The sequence below is a fragment of the Sarcophilus harrisii genome, chromosome 1, assembly GCF_902635505.1.
Source record: "Sarcophilus harrisii chromosome 1, mSarHar1.11, whole genome shotgun sequence".
NCBI lineage: Eukaryota > Metazoa > Chordata > Mammalia > Dasyuromorphia > Dasyuridae > Sarcophilus > Sarcophilus harrisii.
Genome location: NC_045426.1, coordinates 644,212,082 through 644,229,641, shown reverse-complemented (window position 1 = coordinate 644,229,641; position 17,560 = coordinate 644,212,082). Strand labels below are relative to the sequence as shown.

General features: G+C 43.6%; 1 protein-coding gene across 2 annotated transcripts; it reads left to right on the top strand.

The window, feature by feature from the left end:
- Window positions 1-3,689: 3,689 nt before the first annotated feature.
- Window positions 3,690-16,622, top strand: MAPK15 (mitogen-activated protein kinase 15). Of its 2 annotated transcripts, XM_003760517.4 has the most exons (14): window positions 3,690-3,969; window positions 5,518-5,616; window positions 5,742-5,771; window positions 7,379-7,469; window positions 7,607-7,737; window positions 8,189-8,352; window positions 8,615-8,754; window positions 9,112-9,169; window positions 12,393-12,530; window positions 12,996-13,101; window positions 13,625-13,865; window positions 14,164-14,282; window positions 15,516-15,647; window positions 15,949-16,619. In XM_003760517.4, exons 1-14 carry the CDS (start codon window positions 3,901-3,903, stop codon window positions 16,168-16,170), a joined length of 1,740 nt encoding a protein of 579 aa, XP_003760565.1. In that variant the 5' UTR covers window positions 3,690-3,900; the 3' UTR covers window positions 16,171-16,619. The 2 variants fall into 2 exon arrangements, with proteins under 2 accessions (XP_003760565.1, XP_031803297.1); XM_031947437.1 differs by lacking the exon at window positions 5,742-5,771 and having other exon boundaries at window positions 3,704-3,969; window positions 15,949-16,622.
- The last annotated feature ends 938 nt before the right edge of the window (window positions 16,623-17,560 follow it).

Sequence of the window (17,560 nt, the reverse complement as noted above, 5' to 3'; positions counted from 1 at the left end):
ATCTCCAAATACTCTTTTCCCTTCCTTAATAAGTTTCGTGACTTGCTCACAGTCTTTCTTCCCCAACTCCTGCTTTCACACTAAGAACTCCAGCATACATACTTCCTCAACTACTTTTCTCCTAATTCCCCCATTTACTCATTTCCTACGAAATACATTTCTTCACTACCACAAGCATACACGTGAAGGGTCCTACTCTTAATTTTTCCATCACTCATAAATGTTCTACATCTATGTTCATGAACTCTAAAATGTCTTTATCTCATTGTAATGGGTTGTTTATTCCTCTTCTCCCTCTCCCTTTTAAAACTTCTACAAGTTTATATCACACAATCTCAAACTATGAGCTCATCTCTGCAAGGCAATCCTTTTAGACCTTCTTAAACCAATCACTATTCCACTTATTATAGTGGCTTTTCATCTCTCCTTAAACCTTCCTTAGCTCTCCCTAAGCCTACCCTCTCAGATAAAAACCTTGTCTTTGAGGCATTTTGAAACAAATAAATATATATATATATATATATATATATATATATATATATATATATATATATATATATATATATATATGCCATTATCAGAGAGCTAGCTCTCTTTTCTCCCTCATTCCACCCCTCACTTCACTCAGATGCCTTCTATCACTATTTCTTTTTCACACATGCAGATGTAGCTTGTCTTCTTGACAAGGATAACTCCTCGGTGAACAAGTGATCCTATTTCATACCATCTTTCCCAGCAGATTCCCCGATCCCATCTTGTCTCATTATTTCTACTCTCTCATTGCTATTTAGTCACTTTCAGTCTACTGGCTGCATCTATCCTGCCAACAAACATGACTGTGTCAGCACAATTCTCAAAAAAACTTCACTTGATCCACCCATCCCCAGTAGCTATTATTCTATAACTCTCCTTTTATTAACTAAAGTCCTCATGAAAGCTTTCTACAATAGGTACTTCTTCCTTTCTTCTTATTCTCCTCTCTTTGCAGTCTTTATCATTTCAACTTTATCATTCAATCATAACTGCCAAGATTATTAATGATTTGCAAATTGCCAAATCAAATGTTCTTTTCTCAATCTTCATCCTGCTTGACCTCTCTGCAGCCTTTGACATTGTTCACTCTCTTTAATAACACTATTTTCTTTCTTCTCTGTGCATTTTGCTAGATCTTCATACATGTTATGCTTGCTAAAAGTTGGTGTCCCAGAGGGCTCTGTGGTCTTGGACCTTCTTATCACTTCCCTCTAAATTATTTCATATGAAGATCCTCATCAGTTCCCATAGTTTCAATTATCATCCCTATGCAAATGATCCTTAAATCTACTTGTCCAACCCTAACTTTTCTCCCAGTCTCTAGGGTCTTGTCTCCATCTACTTATTATACATCTCAAACTAATATGTTCAAAACTGAACTCATCTTTCTCTCCAAATCCTCCTCTCTGATTAACTTTCCCATAACTGTGGAGGTTATCATTGTATTACTAGTTACCCAGGTTCACAATGTAAATCTCACCTCTCTCCATATCCAATCAGTGACCAAGTCCTGCCATTTCCATCTTTATAATATATCTCATGAATGCCCACATCTATCTTCTGACACTGATACCACCCTGGTTCAGGCCTTCATCATCAGACACCTGGAATATTACAAAAGTCTGCTGGTTATTCCTTCTGTCTCAAATCTCTCCCCACTCCAATCCATCTTCCATTCAGTTGTCAATATGATCTTCCTAAAGTGTATATCCAGCCATAACACCACCTCAGACAATAAATTCTAGTGACTTGCTATTACCTCTAAAATCAAATATAAAATCTTCTATTTGGCTTCCAATACCTGGCTCTTTTCTTCCTTCACAATCTTCTTAAATCTTGTTCCTCTCACATACTTTGATTCAGTGATATTGGTCTCCTTGATGAAGGCAGAGGCATTTTTCTCTATGCCTGAAATATTCTTTCATCTCAGCTCCACCTCTGGGCTTCCTTGGTTTCCTTCAAGTCTCAGCCAAAGTCCTGCTTTCTGTAAGAAACCTTTCCTACTCCTCTCTAATGTTAGTGTCTTTCTGAAATTGTCTAATTTATCTTGTCAATATCTTTTTTTGTACAGAATTGTGTGCATGGTTCCCTTCCCTCTCGTTAGATTGTGAGTTTCTAAAAGGAGGAATTGGTTTCTTTGTATCTTTAGGCTAGTACAGAGTAGACGTTTAATAAATACTAGCAGAATGACTGATTTGTTTCCCTTCCCAACACTGAATACTTCCTGCTGAAGTCTTCAAACTCAGTGAGAAAGAAAAGAGCTAAAGTAGTCTTAACAGTTCACTTTTATATACCAGAAGAGGAAGAAAAAGCTCATCCCCGAGTCTCAATCAAGTCCCCTGTGTTCTATCAAAAAATGTACCCATAAACATGCCCTTATTTCACGCGGAGGTGTCGCTGAGATGGCTTCGAAGAAAGGACCAGACTTCAGTTGGTCATCACATTGACGGGGGAACACATGAAACTGATCATTTTATACTAAAATCTAGGTGAATTAAAAGTGGCACAATAGTTAGAGCGGGAACTCAGACAGACCTAAATTCAAATACAGCTTAGACAATGACAAGATGCATGACCTTGGCTTGGCCACTTAACCATTTCCTCAACTGTGAAATAGGGATAATGGCCCCTCCCTCCAAGAGGATTACATTTGTAAAGCACTTAGCACATAATAGACACTTTATAATTGCTAGTTGTTTTATCATTATTATTATTTTAAAAGGGAAATAAAGTTAGCTTCCCAAGACCGGCTGACTCTTGCTCACTGGTATAGAGGTACACCCGCCTGTACAAATATGGCGACCTAACAGCACGCATGCTCAGACTAGGACACACACCCCACCCTAGAATTTGACAAATCCATGTCATTCTTTGAGTCTCATTTTCCTCCCCTAATTTCTTTTTTTTTTATTATTTTTTATTTTTTTTTGAAAGGGACATTAGAGATTATTTTAATCAAACTACTTATTTTACATAGGAGGAAACTGAGATACAGAGATGTTAAATGAATCATCCTAAAGCATACAAGTAGCAACTGATATAACCATGGAGCCATTGATCTAGAACTAGAAAGGATTTAGAGCTCATCTAGCTCAAACTCCTGATTTTACTGTTGAAGATACTGAGGCTCAGAAAAGAAGTGAATGCCAAAATTTAAAAGAGATTTAAATGTAGGTCCTCTAATTTTTTTTTTTTACATGACCAAAACATTATTTTGCTGTACAAAAAGAATCAGACTCTGAAATATTGTACAATTAGCTTGTGAAGGAAATCAAAAATGCAGGTGTGCATAAATATAGGATTGGGAATTCAATGTAATGGTTTTTAGTCATCTCCCAGAGTTCTTTTTCTGGGCATAATTTCAACCGTTCCAGCCCTCATTTTTTCGACAAGATCGACTAAGGAAGGACGGGATAACTAACAAAATGAGCCTGCAGAAATAATGGAAACCCACGGTGAGGAAAAAGAAAACAAGGAAATTCTCAGAAACCTCCATTCCACCTCCGGACTTGGGGGCGGAGAAGACTATTGGACGCAGGGGAGAGGCACGAGCACGAGGGCGGAGCCTGGAAGGCGGTCATGGGGCGTGGTTAACTTTAGGCCACGCCCTGGGGGATGTGCCCCGGTGCTTCCGGAAGTCAAGTCCGAGAAGAGAAAGAGGACTGGGCCAAACTGGAGGAAAGGGCCAGGCTTCCCCGCGCACCATCCTCGGATTGGCCCAGAGGCGCCGGCGTCTGCGCAAGCGCAGCATCGCCTCTGGTTTCCACAGCAACGGGTTCAACAGCTGCCTCTGAGGAAAGGAAAGGAGTGAGAAAGGGGGGTCCTGATCGGAAGCGAAGGAATCTCCAGAAACTGGTGTCTTCGGCCATGAGTTCGGTGGAGGTGGACGAACACGTGGCCCAGCGCTACCTCATCAAGCGGCGGCTCGGGAAGGGGGTGAGAGGCCCGGTTCTGAGGGAGCTCCTGGTGTGCGCGGAAAGATCCAGCCGGATGTGCTTCTGAAGACACTGCGGTCTGTGGGGGATCCAAGGCGGAGTCTCCTGTCTGAGGAGACACTCTCCCGCCCGTTGTCAGGGGCCCAGACCCGCTCAGAGCGAACCCCGTGTCCGAGGGGACCCACCCCCTCCTCTTCTCCTGATGCCTCAGGGTCTGGGGGAGCTCGGGACCCTGCCCTGGGGAGCCCCCATCCAAGGAGAGACACAAATCTGTCCTCATGGAGCCTCATGATCCAAGGGGAACTGGGTCCCCTTCCTTAAGGAAATTCCTGATATGAGAGGAACTTCAGCTCCCCCTTGTTCTCAAAGGGCCCCCTGATCTGAGAGAGACTTTCTGAGAAAACACCCCCTTGTGTCCTCAAGGACCTCCCCTGATCTGAGAGGGACTTGGGACCCCCATCCTCAGGGAGCCTCCTAAGTCTCTCTAAGCCTCTTGTCTGGAGGGGACCCTAGGATCTGCTAAGGAGACCCTAGTATAAAAGAAAGATACCATTCCCACCTCCCATCCCCCCTCCTTAAGGAGCCTCTGGTCTGTGAAAGGTCCGGGGGCCACCCTCTTGTAAGAGGAGGGAACATACCCCTTGCCTTCAAGAAGCAGAGGGTTTATAGAAAATTCAAGGATTTGCCCTCAAGGAGCCTGTTACTGAAGGGGGTAACCACCTTGGGACTGTGTGGACTCAGAGCTCTACCCTTAGGGAATCCCCAGCTTGAGGAGGATAAAAGGGTCCTCTGGTCCATGAGAGATTCTTACCCTTAGAGAGCCCCAGCCCCCCCCCCCCACCAAAAGTGGATAGGGAGCTCTGCACTCAGGGGGACCCCCTGCAGAAGGAAGATTCCAAGCACTGCAAGAGGATGATCTGAACAGATTTGGGGCTCTGCCCTTAGGGAGCCCCTGGCCCTGGCCCTCAGGAGGACATCTGGTTTGTCTCATCAGGACACTCCTGGATGTGCTCTCAGGAAGTGTTCTGTCTGAGAGGAAAACGTGCTCTTTTGGGAGGGGAACCTCTGGTCTGAAAGGGAAACCCAGCACTGCTCAGTGCAAAGGAGAGGAAACAAGACATTGAGATAAAGCAGATTAGTGTCAAGTTTAGGCATTTGGGGTTTTTTTTTTTACAGTGGAAAAAACTGCAACTAAGAGTTGTGTGATGTATAATATATCACCTGCTGCTTTTACCTCATTGGATCTTTCTACATACTTAGGGTTATGTCTCCCTTAGATGCTCCTTGGCTGTGGAGGTCTCTGGTTAAATCCTGAAACTAACCCTGGCCTTTTGAACTAGGACAAACTAGAGTTGGGTGCTGAAGAACAGGTATGGTAGGAATTGTTAGAGAAGAGGTGAGAAATGGATTCTAAGAAGACCCACCACTAGCATCAGGTTGTGGAGAGGACAGAGGTCAGGGATGAGACTATCCTATTTGGGGTAGGACCCTGGCCACCCTACCTTCCAGGTTTTATGGAAAGGAAAAGGCACGGTTTCTGCTCTCTCAGGCCTATGGCATCGTTTGGAAAGCTGTAGATCGAAGGACAGGGGAAATCGTGGCCATCAAGAAGATCTTTGATGCCTTCAGAAACAAGACAGATGCACAGGTGAAGGGAGTAATGGATATTTGGAAGGGAGGGGGAAAGGTCATGGTAGAAGGGACAGACATGTTGGGGAAATGAGATCAATAACATCACATACCACTAGCAATACCCTTTGTGTTTTATTACAGAGAACATTCAGAGAAATCACGTTTCTCCAGGTGAGCAACTATGATATGACATGGCCTAGCCTCAGGCAGACAGCACTCCTTAGACAAATAAATACTGTCCAGGTTCAAGCTTACATGGATGAACTTGTGATTTCATTGATGTGGGTACTCTGTCCAGTGGTTCAGACTTATCTGTACCTAATCAGACTCACTCCTACATCAGAATCCTCTCAAGGGGAAATCTAGTGTAGGGAGGGAGATATTAATGCTTCCATGAGAATCTGGAATCACAAAATTTCAGAATTAGAAGAGTTCTCAGTGACCATCCCAGGGGTCCTCAAACTACGGCCGTGGGCCAGATGCAGCAGCTGAAGACATTTATCCCCCTCCCCCAGGGCTATGAAGTTTCTTTATTTAAAGGCCCACAAAACAAAGTTTTTGTTTTTACTCTAGTCCAGCCCTCCAACAGTCTGAGGGACAGTGAACTGGCCCCCTATTTAAAAAGTTTGAGGACCCCTGATCTAATCCAATAAATATTCCCTTGATGATGTGTACAACTGCCAGTCTTCCAGATTTTACCTGACAATCACTGTACTTTAGAAGAATCCATTTAGCAACTATATGCAACAAAGGCTGGATATAAAATCATATGAAGAAGACATGGGAAGCTTTCATACTCATCAATGATGTGAAAATTATATATGCCAATGAGATCATATTAAGAGAATAAAAAATGAGCACCTTAGCCACATCATTGAGATGGAACAACACTGTTCAGTTCTGGACACCACATTTTCAAGGGATAGTGACAAAATTGGAGCACAGAGAAAGGCAACTTGAATGATGACATCAGAAATCATACCATTTCAGGATTGTCTGAAGGAAATGGGAATGTTTGGCCTGGAAAAGAAAAAACTGGCACATGATCCTTTGCTTTCAAGTATTTGAGAAGTAGTATATGAGTGAGGAACAAGAGCTCTTTAACTCAGTTCCAGAAAAAAAAAAATAGGAATTAAGTAGAAATACTTAAACTGGGAAACTGGGAAACAGATCCCAGTTTAACATAAGAAAAAATATCCTAACAATTAAAATTGTTCAAAAGTGATATGAGCTGCCCCAGGAGTGATCCTTCCTCTTCATTCCGATAGTAGAAATGCTTATTGGACTTTTCTTAGAGCAGAAGCAACCAGTAGGGCATATATGAACCATAACACTTCTGTGGGCCCAACCAGATTAAAAGGTAATTGGGAAATATTTAACAAAATAAAAATACAATAAAACATAGACAACATTAACATTCAAAACTCAGCAAACATGCAATCCACATGGATCCTTATGTACAGATTAGTAATTCCTGTTTCTATTTGAGTTTAACACCCTTGTTGTAGAAGGTAATTCTTTTTAGATGAGACTAATGATGTTTAAGATTCCTCCCCACTCTGAGGTTGTATGATTCTGTACTTCACATACTCAGTTTATAGATTCTCTTCAAATTCTATTAGAGACTACTCACAGGAACAAGGGGCCTCAAGAGTGACAAAGACTGGAACCAAGGAAGACTCCTAATTGACTTGTCTCCTTGCCCCTTCTGGACCACCAGGTCAGTGTCAGCCAAGCCTTTATGTAGCTCTTGCTGATTTGTGACTTTTCACCCTCAGGAGTTTGATAATCACCCCAACATCATCCGGCTTCTGAATGTCATCAGGGCAGAAAATGACAGGGACATTTACCTAGTATTTGAATCCATGGGTAAGTGACTTCCTTTTCCCTCATTCCCCAAAATTATATACATAGGTGGATGAATCTTTATGTTTTAACATTATCTCATTATCCCATTCCCCAAATTCCCACTCCCCTGACCACTGAGCCCCATATTTCCCCTGCAGACACAGACCTGCATTCTGTCATCCGGAAAGGGAACCTGCTGAAGGATATTCATAAATGTTACATCCTTTACCAGCTTCTGCGTGCAACCAAATTCATTCACTCAGGGAATGTCATCCACAGAGACCAAAAGGTGAACCCCCCCAGGTCCTATCAATTCCTTTCCACTTTGTCCCTATTCTTCTTACTGGCACCTGCTTCATCAAGCCCCTATATCATTGATTCCTTCAGAATCCTCACTGACTCCTAGTGTAGAGTCCTTATACCTAACAAAAAAGAAAGGGATAAGATTTCCTGTAACATAACATTCCAGATTTTTCCTAGCAACTCAGAATTAAGACACTACTCTAAAAATTCACAAACATACATCAATCTATTGTTTCTCCCATCAAGATCTTCACACCATCCTCTCAGACTCACTTTTTCCTAGGATCCTCATCTTCAATCTCAAGGTACTCACTTCACCCTGAAAAAGTGCTGATTATTATTCCCTTGGTCCTCATATCTCCCCCAAAACATTATAACAGTCTTCCCAACTTTGATATATACAAACCCAAGATCCTTAACCTTTTCTCCTCCTTTAGCCCTCCAATGTTCTTCTGGATGCTGACTGTTGTGTAAAACTCTGTGACTTTGGCCTTGCACGTTCCCTGAGTCAACTTCATGAAGAACCAGGGAACCCAGCCCTGACAGAGTATGTGGCTACACGCTGGTACCGAGCCCCAGAAATCCTGTTGTCTTCACACCGGTAATGGGGGAACCTGGAGAGGGTGAAACAGCAGGAAAACAGGGATAGGGAGGCGATAGCAACTTTCATACTGAGCCCTGAAGATCCTTCTGACTTCCTACTAGCATTTCCTCCCTCCTACTTTGGTTCAGAACTCATCCCCTTTCCCTGCCACCAATCCCAGGCATGCCTTCATCTCCCCACCTTCACTCCTCCAACAATTCCATCCTTACCTTATCTTCCTCCCTCAATCTAGGCATGTCTTTACCCCCTGACCCTGCAGGTACACACAGGGTGTGGACATGTGGAGCTTGGGCTGTATCCTGGGGGAGATGCTGCTTGGGAGACCTTTATTCCCAGGAACTTCTACCCTCAACCAGCTTGAGCTAATCCTGGCAGCCATCCCAGCCCCAAACAAAGAGGGTGAGCACTATCTGAGGAGATAGTCATTCCATCCCTGACTGGTGTTTCAACCATATTAGCACACAATCACTAAATAGCTGGATATCTCCCAGTCCTTTCTAGACCTTTTGTGGTCTGAGAGGATGAGATTGAACAAGGACCTGTCCTTTCTGGTTCCAGTTAGAGTAAATGAAGATGATTGACAGTTGGGGGTGGGAGAGTCATCCTAGCCCCTCTCCTGTGGGTGAGAGTAACCTGGGAGAATGATCATTCTACCCTCGGCCAGAGGAGGTGATTTCCCCCAGGACCATTTTTGAACCCCCGGCCCTCCTATGTTTATTCTATTTAATGCTACTACCTTCTGCTCTCTATACCCAGACTTCCTGGCCATTGGCTCAGAATACAGTGCTTGTGTCCTCCAGCGCATGGGCCCCCGGTAAGTGTGGGCCTGAAGGGAAAGGGTTTAGACAGGACTAATGCTTCTTTTATCTTCTTATGTTGGGATCAGTCACTTAGTTCTAATATGGAAAGTAACTCTAAACATTGGACACAATGTTTTCTGAGTCAAAGGCCAAAATGATCTCAGAAATTAGGGAGTATTAGTAAGAAACTTTGATGAAACAAGGTATCTCATGGCATTTTTCAAGTAAAAGAGCCCCATTTGGATCGCTGCCACTAGTTTTGGATAACTCTTGACTACCCACTATGCAGAGTATTAAAAGAAGGATGTTTTATCCTCCAAAGACCCTGACTTGGAGATCACAGTCTCTTACCACTCCTCTTCTTCCTCTTCTTTCTCCTCTTTTCCCTTCTTCCTCTCCTTTTTCTCCTCAGCTCTACTTCCTCCACCCCAACCTTTTAATATACCTCTTTTGGTGGCACTGTTTTACCCTGCCATCATTCACAACTATATTTTACTATATTAGTGAATATTGAAGTATAAATTATATATAGAAATGTTTCCATTAAAATTCTACATTTATTCAATATCTAATACATGTGAGGGGCTAAATAGACACAAGAGTTACAAAGATAAGAAATTATTCTGTCCCTGTTCTCTAAGAGTTACATCTATTGCAAGGCCCATACATATTACAATTTATCTGTGTACAGGGAAGAGTAAACTGAGAATAATGGGAAGATTTAGACAAAATACTTTTAAGAAAAATCTGACGAAAGTTCCAAAACCCTGGAGAAGGATGATTCCTCAATCAAACCTCAAAGGAGGAGAATTTTTAATCAATAGAGAAGAGAAAAGAGAATATTCTCTGGTAGAGAGCCAGTGATAATGCATGGAGGTGGGAGAGGTCACAATCACTCTAGTTTGACTGAAATAGGGAGTGTATCAAAGGGAATAAATCAATCCAGTCTTATGTTTAGTGATCAAATCCATTAGAAACCATATTTTTTGCATCAAGCAGTTGCATAGAGGATTTTCCTGGTGTACAGATCTTGCTATTCAACTAAATGTCCCAATTTAGCACAAGACTTCTAGTCTTTAAACATCCTTCCAGAAAATCTTAGGTAATTATTTCAGTTTAGAGAGCTTATATTAAAGGTACAAATAAAAAACAGGTGGTTTCTCTAAGAAGGGGAAAAAAGTAAATGATATATTTTGTGATGTAAGATTTCAACTGTAATATATAACTTCATTAACTCTAGGATGAAACATAGGTATTATAAATACAAAGATTCAAGAAATAGCTAAGATGAAAACAAGCCCAGTCTTTAATAATAAAAATGCTTAATATCATCCAAAATGTGATAGCAATCATTCCAAACTTTTTTGTTCTGAGAACCTCTTTCAACAGCAACAAAATGTGTTGTGAACCCTTAGTAAAAGAATAGTGTAAAGAAGGTAGCAAACAGCACATGATCTGGAAGTGGTCTTAAGGAAAATAAAAAAAATATATAAAAACAATCTCATGTTTAGTTAGGGAATGAATGATAGGAGAATGCTCACTTCTAGGCATAGCTCATATAAGGGTTTCCAGGGTGCCCTTGGTTGTGGACATTTCCATTTACTTTTAGGAAGATAACCTAGCAGCAGTATGTAAAACTATGAGAGATTCCTGTTGATGGGACAGAATACAGGAATTTAATAAGATGAAATTTAAGAGATGTCAATATTTATACTTAGATTCAAATTCAATATAACATGTATGTATTCTCTACTTATTATATGCCCTGTCATAGGTGCTGGGGATACACTAACAAAAAATAAAACAGTCCTTGCCCTTGTAAAATTTATATTCTATTGGGAAAAAAAAGAAGAAAAGGTCAATTTCACAAGTATAAGATGGGAAAGATACAGGGAGACAATATTTCACCTGAAAAAGATCTAGGAGATGTAGTAACCTGGAAGCACAGGTATAGAGACATCTGAAGTTACATCAGTACACACTTAGTGTCTAGGACTAGGGAAAAAATGGTTCCTTTGGACTCTGGTCAAGTTGCATCTTGTGAGCACATGTTGTGCTCAATTCTGGAATATTGATAAACTGGAAAGAATCCAAAATAGACAGCCAGGATGGTGAAGGATCTTGGAACTATGCCATAGGAGCATCAGTTGAAATAACGGGATAGTTTGCTTAAAGAGGAAAAAAACAGCAGAGACATGATAGTTCTCAGATATTTTAAAAAAAGGATTCAGTTTGTTCAATTTGATTCCAGAGAACAATTAGCAAGAATTGAGGTGTTACTAAGAGGCAATTTTAGGTTTAACAAAAAGGAAAACTTCCTAACAATGAAAGTTGTTCTACTGAAGTAGAATTAACTGCCTTGGAAGAGAGTGGCTCCCCCTCTCTTCAGAGTGTCTTCAAAGGCAAGGCTGGATAACTTCACATGAGATATTTTGTAAAGGTTTTCATTCAATCCTAGGCTGGACTAGATAGCTTCTGAGATTCCTTTCAACTCAACTTTTGTGATGTAATTCCTAATGCAGATTCTAAATTCACTTGGCATCTATCACATTCAGTACCCCACAAATTCCCCAGGATTCTTTTCCTCTCTGTTTCCTCTTCCCCTTCTTACCTTCCTTCCCACTCTTCTGCTCTACCCATCATCCATCCCTCCTGCTCTACTGCCTTCACCCTTCTCTCTTAATCTTCTTTTCCCTCAGCTCTCACCTTTTCTCCTTCCCTCCTTTTTGCTTTTAATCTTGCAAATTTTTCTCCAGTTAATTTTGCCTCTTGTTTTTTCTTTTCCATCTTTTTCTCAACTTCTACCTTCACCACAACTCAGATATCTCTGGTGCCCAATAGTAGCCAAGGATTACAGGTCCCCCTCCCTAGACATCTCTTAAGCTTTATTCTTTTGCATCAAGTAAATAAGAACACATTTCACAAGTTAGAATTCCCAGGTTCAAGAGAACCCCAAGATGTATCAATTATGAGACCATGGGTCAAAGCTTTCACCACTCTGAACTTCGTTTTGTCAGCTATCCTTCCACTACCCACCTCTTAGGTGATTGTAAGAAAAGCATTTTGTAAGCAGCAGTGTACAATAGAACTGTGGTTGGTTCGACACCCCTGGGGTGGAACTGCCATAGCCACAGCAGTGGATCTGTCTGGGGCTAGAAGGCACAGTGAGTAACAGTGGAGCTCTCAGATTTGGAATAAGAGTAACCAAAATGTGGTAAGATCAGCACTTGCCTCTAGGCAGCTAGTGACCCTGGACTCCCGCCTCCCACCAACCACTCCTCCTGAGGCCCTGGATCTGTTGCAACGACTACTAGTATTTGACCCAGAGAAGCGGCTGACAGCAGATGAGGCTCTGAGGCACCCCTATGTGAGGAGGTAGGGAGAGAGCAAGGGTGGTTGAGGGAGGTCCCAGGGGAGGCTGACAGGAAGGGAAGGCCAGAAGTGAGGCGATGAGGAGAGGAGAGAATGAGAGGGAACAGAGACATAGGGCAAGGCTTACAAGCTCCCAAATAAGGCTAATGATGAGGGTGGAAGAGAAAAGGGAGGCCAGGTTTGGTCAGGGATGGGGAGTGGAGAGAATGAAGGAATGGAGGAGAGATTGAGGGAGCGTGGAAAATGTGGAGGTGATGAGCTGAAGATAAAAAAAAATCCCTAGGGATTCCCAGTGAGGCCAGCAGCAGCAGCAAGTTAAGATGGAGAAAAGGCTGAGGTCAGAGAAGTTCCTGGAGGGAACCTGTCCTAGCCATATCCCTCATGTGTGAGTAGAGAGATAGGGTATATGAAGGGCTTCTTGGGGCAACAGTTTCTCCCTCTAAATTTCCCTCTGATCTCTAACCCCAGATTCCACTGTCCAGCCAAGGAACCAGCCCTGGAGTATGAAATAATTTTGCCTGTGGATGATGGTGTGCAACTCTCTGTGGTGGACTATCGCAACCGACTTTACAAGGTGACCTCCAAGAGCCTCTGCCTCTTTCTCTAGGAGACACATAGGCGTGCATGTACCCTCCGTGCGCTCACCTATGGAGGCGTATGCATGTGTGAGCTCCTGCACACACGTGTGTGCATGGATGCTCACAGGCACTGCCCATGACATGCCCTGCATACATATCTGCACAGAGTGTGCACATGCTCACGCGCACACACTCACACACACTTACACCTCACAGAACCTGGATGGAGCTACTTAGGATTCCCCTGGTCATCTCCTTGCCAAGTGTTTTCATGAGTTCTCTTTAAATACAATTTAGTATCTCCCCACCTCAAACCACAGAATTTGACTTGCCTGATTATCGGTCCCTTCCCATGACATTTCACTCCCACTCTTAAGTATTCCTTCAATTCAGGAAATCCTTCAATTCATGTTCTATACACCATAAATTACTCCCTCGGCCTAGAATTCCCTTCAACCCAGATTATCCCTTGACCAATAGTGTCTCCCTTTGGGACTTTGAAATGTCCTCTTCCTCTAGATGATCCTGGATCGAAGGGTCAACAGTCAGCTCCAAAGGCTGGAGATTCAGAGAGAAGTGGTGGGGGATCTTCCCCGGTCAAGCTCTGTACCCTTGCCCTCCCAGAAGGATCCCCTCCTGCAGAACCATACCTCTGAGTCAGCCCAGGCTCTGGGGGAACAACCCCAAACCTCCACCCTGAGGGAACGTCGAGCACAAATCCCTGGACCCAGGCCACAGAGTGAACCTGCCCCCAGCCGTGGTATGTGATCTCTGACCCTATCTCCTAATATATGACTGCTGGTCTTACTATATGGTATGACCCTGAATCCCACTCTCACCTCCAATAACATGTGACTCGACCCTTCAAATGTATTGTGCTTGATCTGAATCCATAGTATTTTACTCAACACCCTCCTCCCAAGTGTATTATAACACTTGACTGCAACATGGTATTTGATTCCCTGACCCATTCCCACACAATTATAATTCTAGACCTCAGATAGGTATAAACCCTTACCTTCACCATGATGTGCTCCTTCCCCTCACCCCAAACATAGACACCCTTGGTCCCCGGCAGGGGCCAGCACCCTCCATCTGGCTACAACATCGAGGTTTCTCAGGGAAGAGGCGACAGTCATGTTGGGGTGATACTCGCACCCTGACTGGCCCACTTGGGGTAAGTTGATTCATTCTTATAAGCTAACACCTGTTATGTATAATCTTAAGCCTGGGCTTTGCTAGACTAGGAAAGTACAGAAGGGAACGACTTCCATGCCCTCTGAGAACTCACAGTATAATCTGGCCACCATGACATGGTCAGTGAAGAACAAATTGAAATCAGTGTAAGACCCAAGAAAGCAGAGATCACTTCCATTTGGGCTTAAGTGGTGGCAACAGAGAAAGCTTCATGGAGGAAATGACAATGGATGAGGTCTCCACAGAACTAAGGGTTGCAGCAGGCAGAGATGGGGGTTAAAATGTGTTCTGTTCCAGGAAGAGAGAATGACGTATGAGATGCAGACATGGGAGGGTCAATCAACATTAGAGTCTAGTCCGAAGCAGTCCAGTTTAGCTAGAATATAAAGTATGTGAAAGAGAAGAATGTAAGAGAAGATGAGAAAGGTGGAGGGATCCTAACCAAACAGGGCCTTAAGGGCAAGGCTAAGAAAGATATACTTTCTTCTACAGAATGACAGGGAGTCACTGGAAGGTTTTAGTTAAGGAAGGGATGTGGTCAGACCTGGATGATGGATGGGAGGAGGAGAGATTTAAAGCAGAAAAACAATGTTAAGGTGCTTGTGAAGGGAGAGCAAAAGATGAATGTAGAAGCTGCAGTAGAGGTAGAATCAATAGGATTTGGAAAGTAATTGGATGTGTGTATGGGGGGGGGGGGGGAGGAATAATGAAGTCCAAGATTACTTGGAGGAGTTGGTTTGGAAGAGGATGGGGAAAAGGGAGAGGAGGAGGATGGTATCACCAACAAAATTATGGAAGTTAAGAAAAGGAGGTTTTGGAGGGAAGATGATTTCAATCTCGAACATGTCAAGTTGAAGGACATCTATGTGGAGATGTCCAGCAGGTGTTTGGAAATAAGGGTTGGGGGCTTAGGAGAGAGACTGAAGCTGGGGGTGTAAGTTTGGAAACCATCTGCATAAAAGTGAATAGCACCACAGGGAGAAGGTGGAAAGAACAGTGGAGGAAAGAAGTTTGAGGCATCCAGGGACCCTGAACACCCCCTCCAGACCATCTCCCTTCTCTGGCCTCTGTAGCCGCCTTCTGGACTTCTCTTTGTCCTTCCATTTTTCGGTAGCATTGCTGGGGTCCTCAGGGCCCCATCTCAGGATCCAATTGCTCACCTCAGGGCAGTAATCCTGTCTGCACCCAGCAAGAGTTGACACTTCTGTTTTAGGAGAAGCCAGGCCTCAGATGGAATGGGCCTAACAACTTCCTCACTGCCCATGCAGCCGCAGTGACCAACCAGGCCCTCATGCGCAAGGACAGCTCCCTGATGGGCGTCATGACTTCCACAAGCACCCGTCTGGTGAGGGAAATCAGACACTGACTCTCCCTAGGTGTTAAGTCGCCTGAGAACCTGGGTGTAAATCCCAGCTCTGCTATGAGATCTGACCAAGTCACTCACTTGCCCTTTCTGACTTTTAGTTGCTTACAAGATAAGCTTGGGTCCCTTCTCCCTCTAAATCTCATGATCCTGATTGTCCTTCTCCTAACACTGGTCATCTCACCCCTGGCACACACTATCCCCTTCCTGACATTCCCCAGCATTAACTGGCCACTCCCGATACTGATCCACTCTCCCTTCATCAATTCTTGTTTTCTCCCAGGTCCCTCGCCTGCCCCCTGGCTCTACTCAGGATGCTCGACCTCTCCTGTGTCCTGCAAGGAGGATGTTCCAGTCCTCTGCCTCCCAGGGGACTATAGGGGCAGCCAGGGCCGCCCTGGGAGGCTATTCCCAGGCCTATGGTACCATCTGCAGGTCAGCCCTGTATGGTCTGCCCCTCTCTTATTCCTCCCTTCATCCCCTCCCTCATGTACCTCCGTCCTGATTCCCTTCTAAAGACGACCTAACTGTTTCTCTTCCGTACTTTTTCCAATCCTTGACTAGTCCCTATCTGCCCAGAGATATCCCCAACCTGCCTCACCCTATGGACTTCGCTCATCTGATTTCCCATGACCCTCTGAACCTTTTATTTCTTTACTCAGACATTCCCTATACATAGGATCCCTCATCTGACTCACTCAATGGGATCTCTAGCTTGGAGAATGTTTGGCGTCAGCCATGGGAGTCTGTTCCCTTTACCCTTCCCCAAAAAACATCAACATTTTAAAAAATAAAGTGTCTGATTTTCTGTATCATTTGATATTCCTCCAGCATAGGGAATTGAGCTTCCCGAAACCCTGACTTTCCTTTTCTTGCCCTATAACCAGAACCATATAACCCCACATATAAATGCATCATTTATGACTGCTTAATTTTTTGTTGTTGTCCATATGCAGCAGTATGTCTCAGGGCAGGCTCAAGGTTTCTGACTCTAGTGGGTTATTGAATCTTGGGGCTGGGACCCAGCTCCTCAGTGTATCAGTGGGGCACTAACTAGGGCATTCGTTATAGGGGAGGCTGTGGCATTCCAAAGTCTGGAAAGGTATCAAAGATCACAGTACTTCATTAAGTCAGTGTGATATACATTAGATGATCTTGATGGTAGAAAGTTGGAGTAAAGAGGGGAATCAACTGTGCTAATACTGGGTTTTTTCTCTGGTATATTCACCAGGGCTGATTGACCTCTGGCCCTCAAAAGGCTTTTCCAAAGCAGTTGCTTTGAGTGCCAGGGAGGAAATCAGGCAGCTTTTCAGACCTGGTCTCTAAAGGAGCAGTCCCTTTCTCTTCATTGCTTGCCAAAGCTGGCCCACACCCAAGGGCTCCTTTTGCCAGGTTCAGCTCATCATGGGTTTGGGCTCCTGGCCCTGTCCAAATATGAACTGAGCAAAGCATTGCATGAAGGGCCCCAGAATAGGTCTAACTGGACCTTTCTTAAATGGAGTGGTGCACACCTACCCATAATAAAAGATGGAGAGGGAGTCAGGACCTGTGTAATTCCTGGGAAGGGTTTCATCAGGCAAGGGTCTCATCTCTCTCTTGGGCCTAGGAAAAAAGGCAGAGTCCTAGGGTAGAGTCACTCCTAGGGTCTCCTGTCTCAAAGCCAAGATACTTGAAGTCTGAATTTTAGGTACAGATCTGCCAGAAATAATTTGTAGTAATTTAACATTCTGAATTCAAGCATGAACTTGAGCTTTAACTGACAGTGTTCTCATCCCCTGGGATAGTTCTCTAATACTAGATATTTTGAAATTAGGAATTAAGCTTTTTAAAAAAAAACATTCCTTTTTATTTTGAGTTCCAAATTATCTCCCTCCCTTCTTTCCATTGGGAAGGCA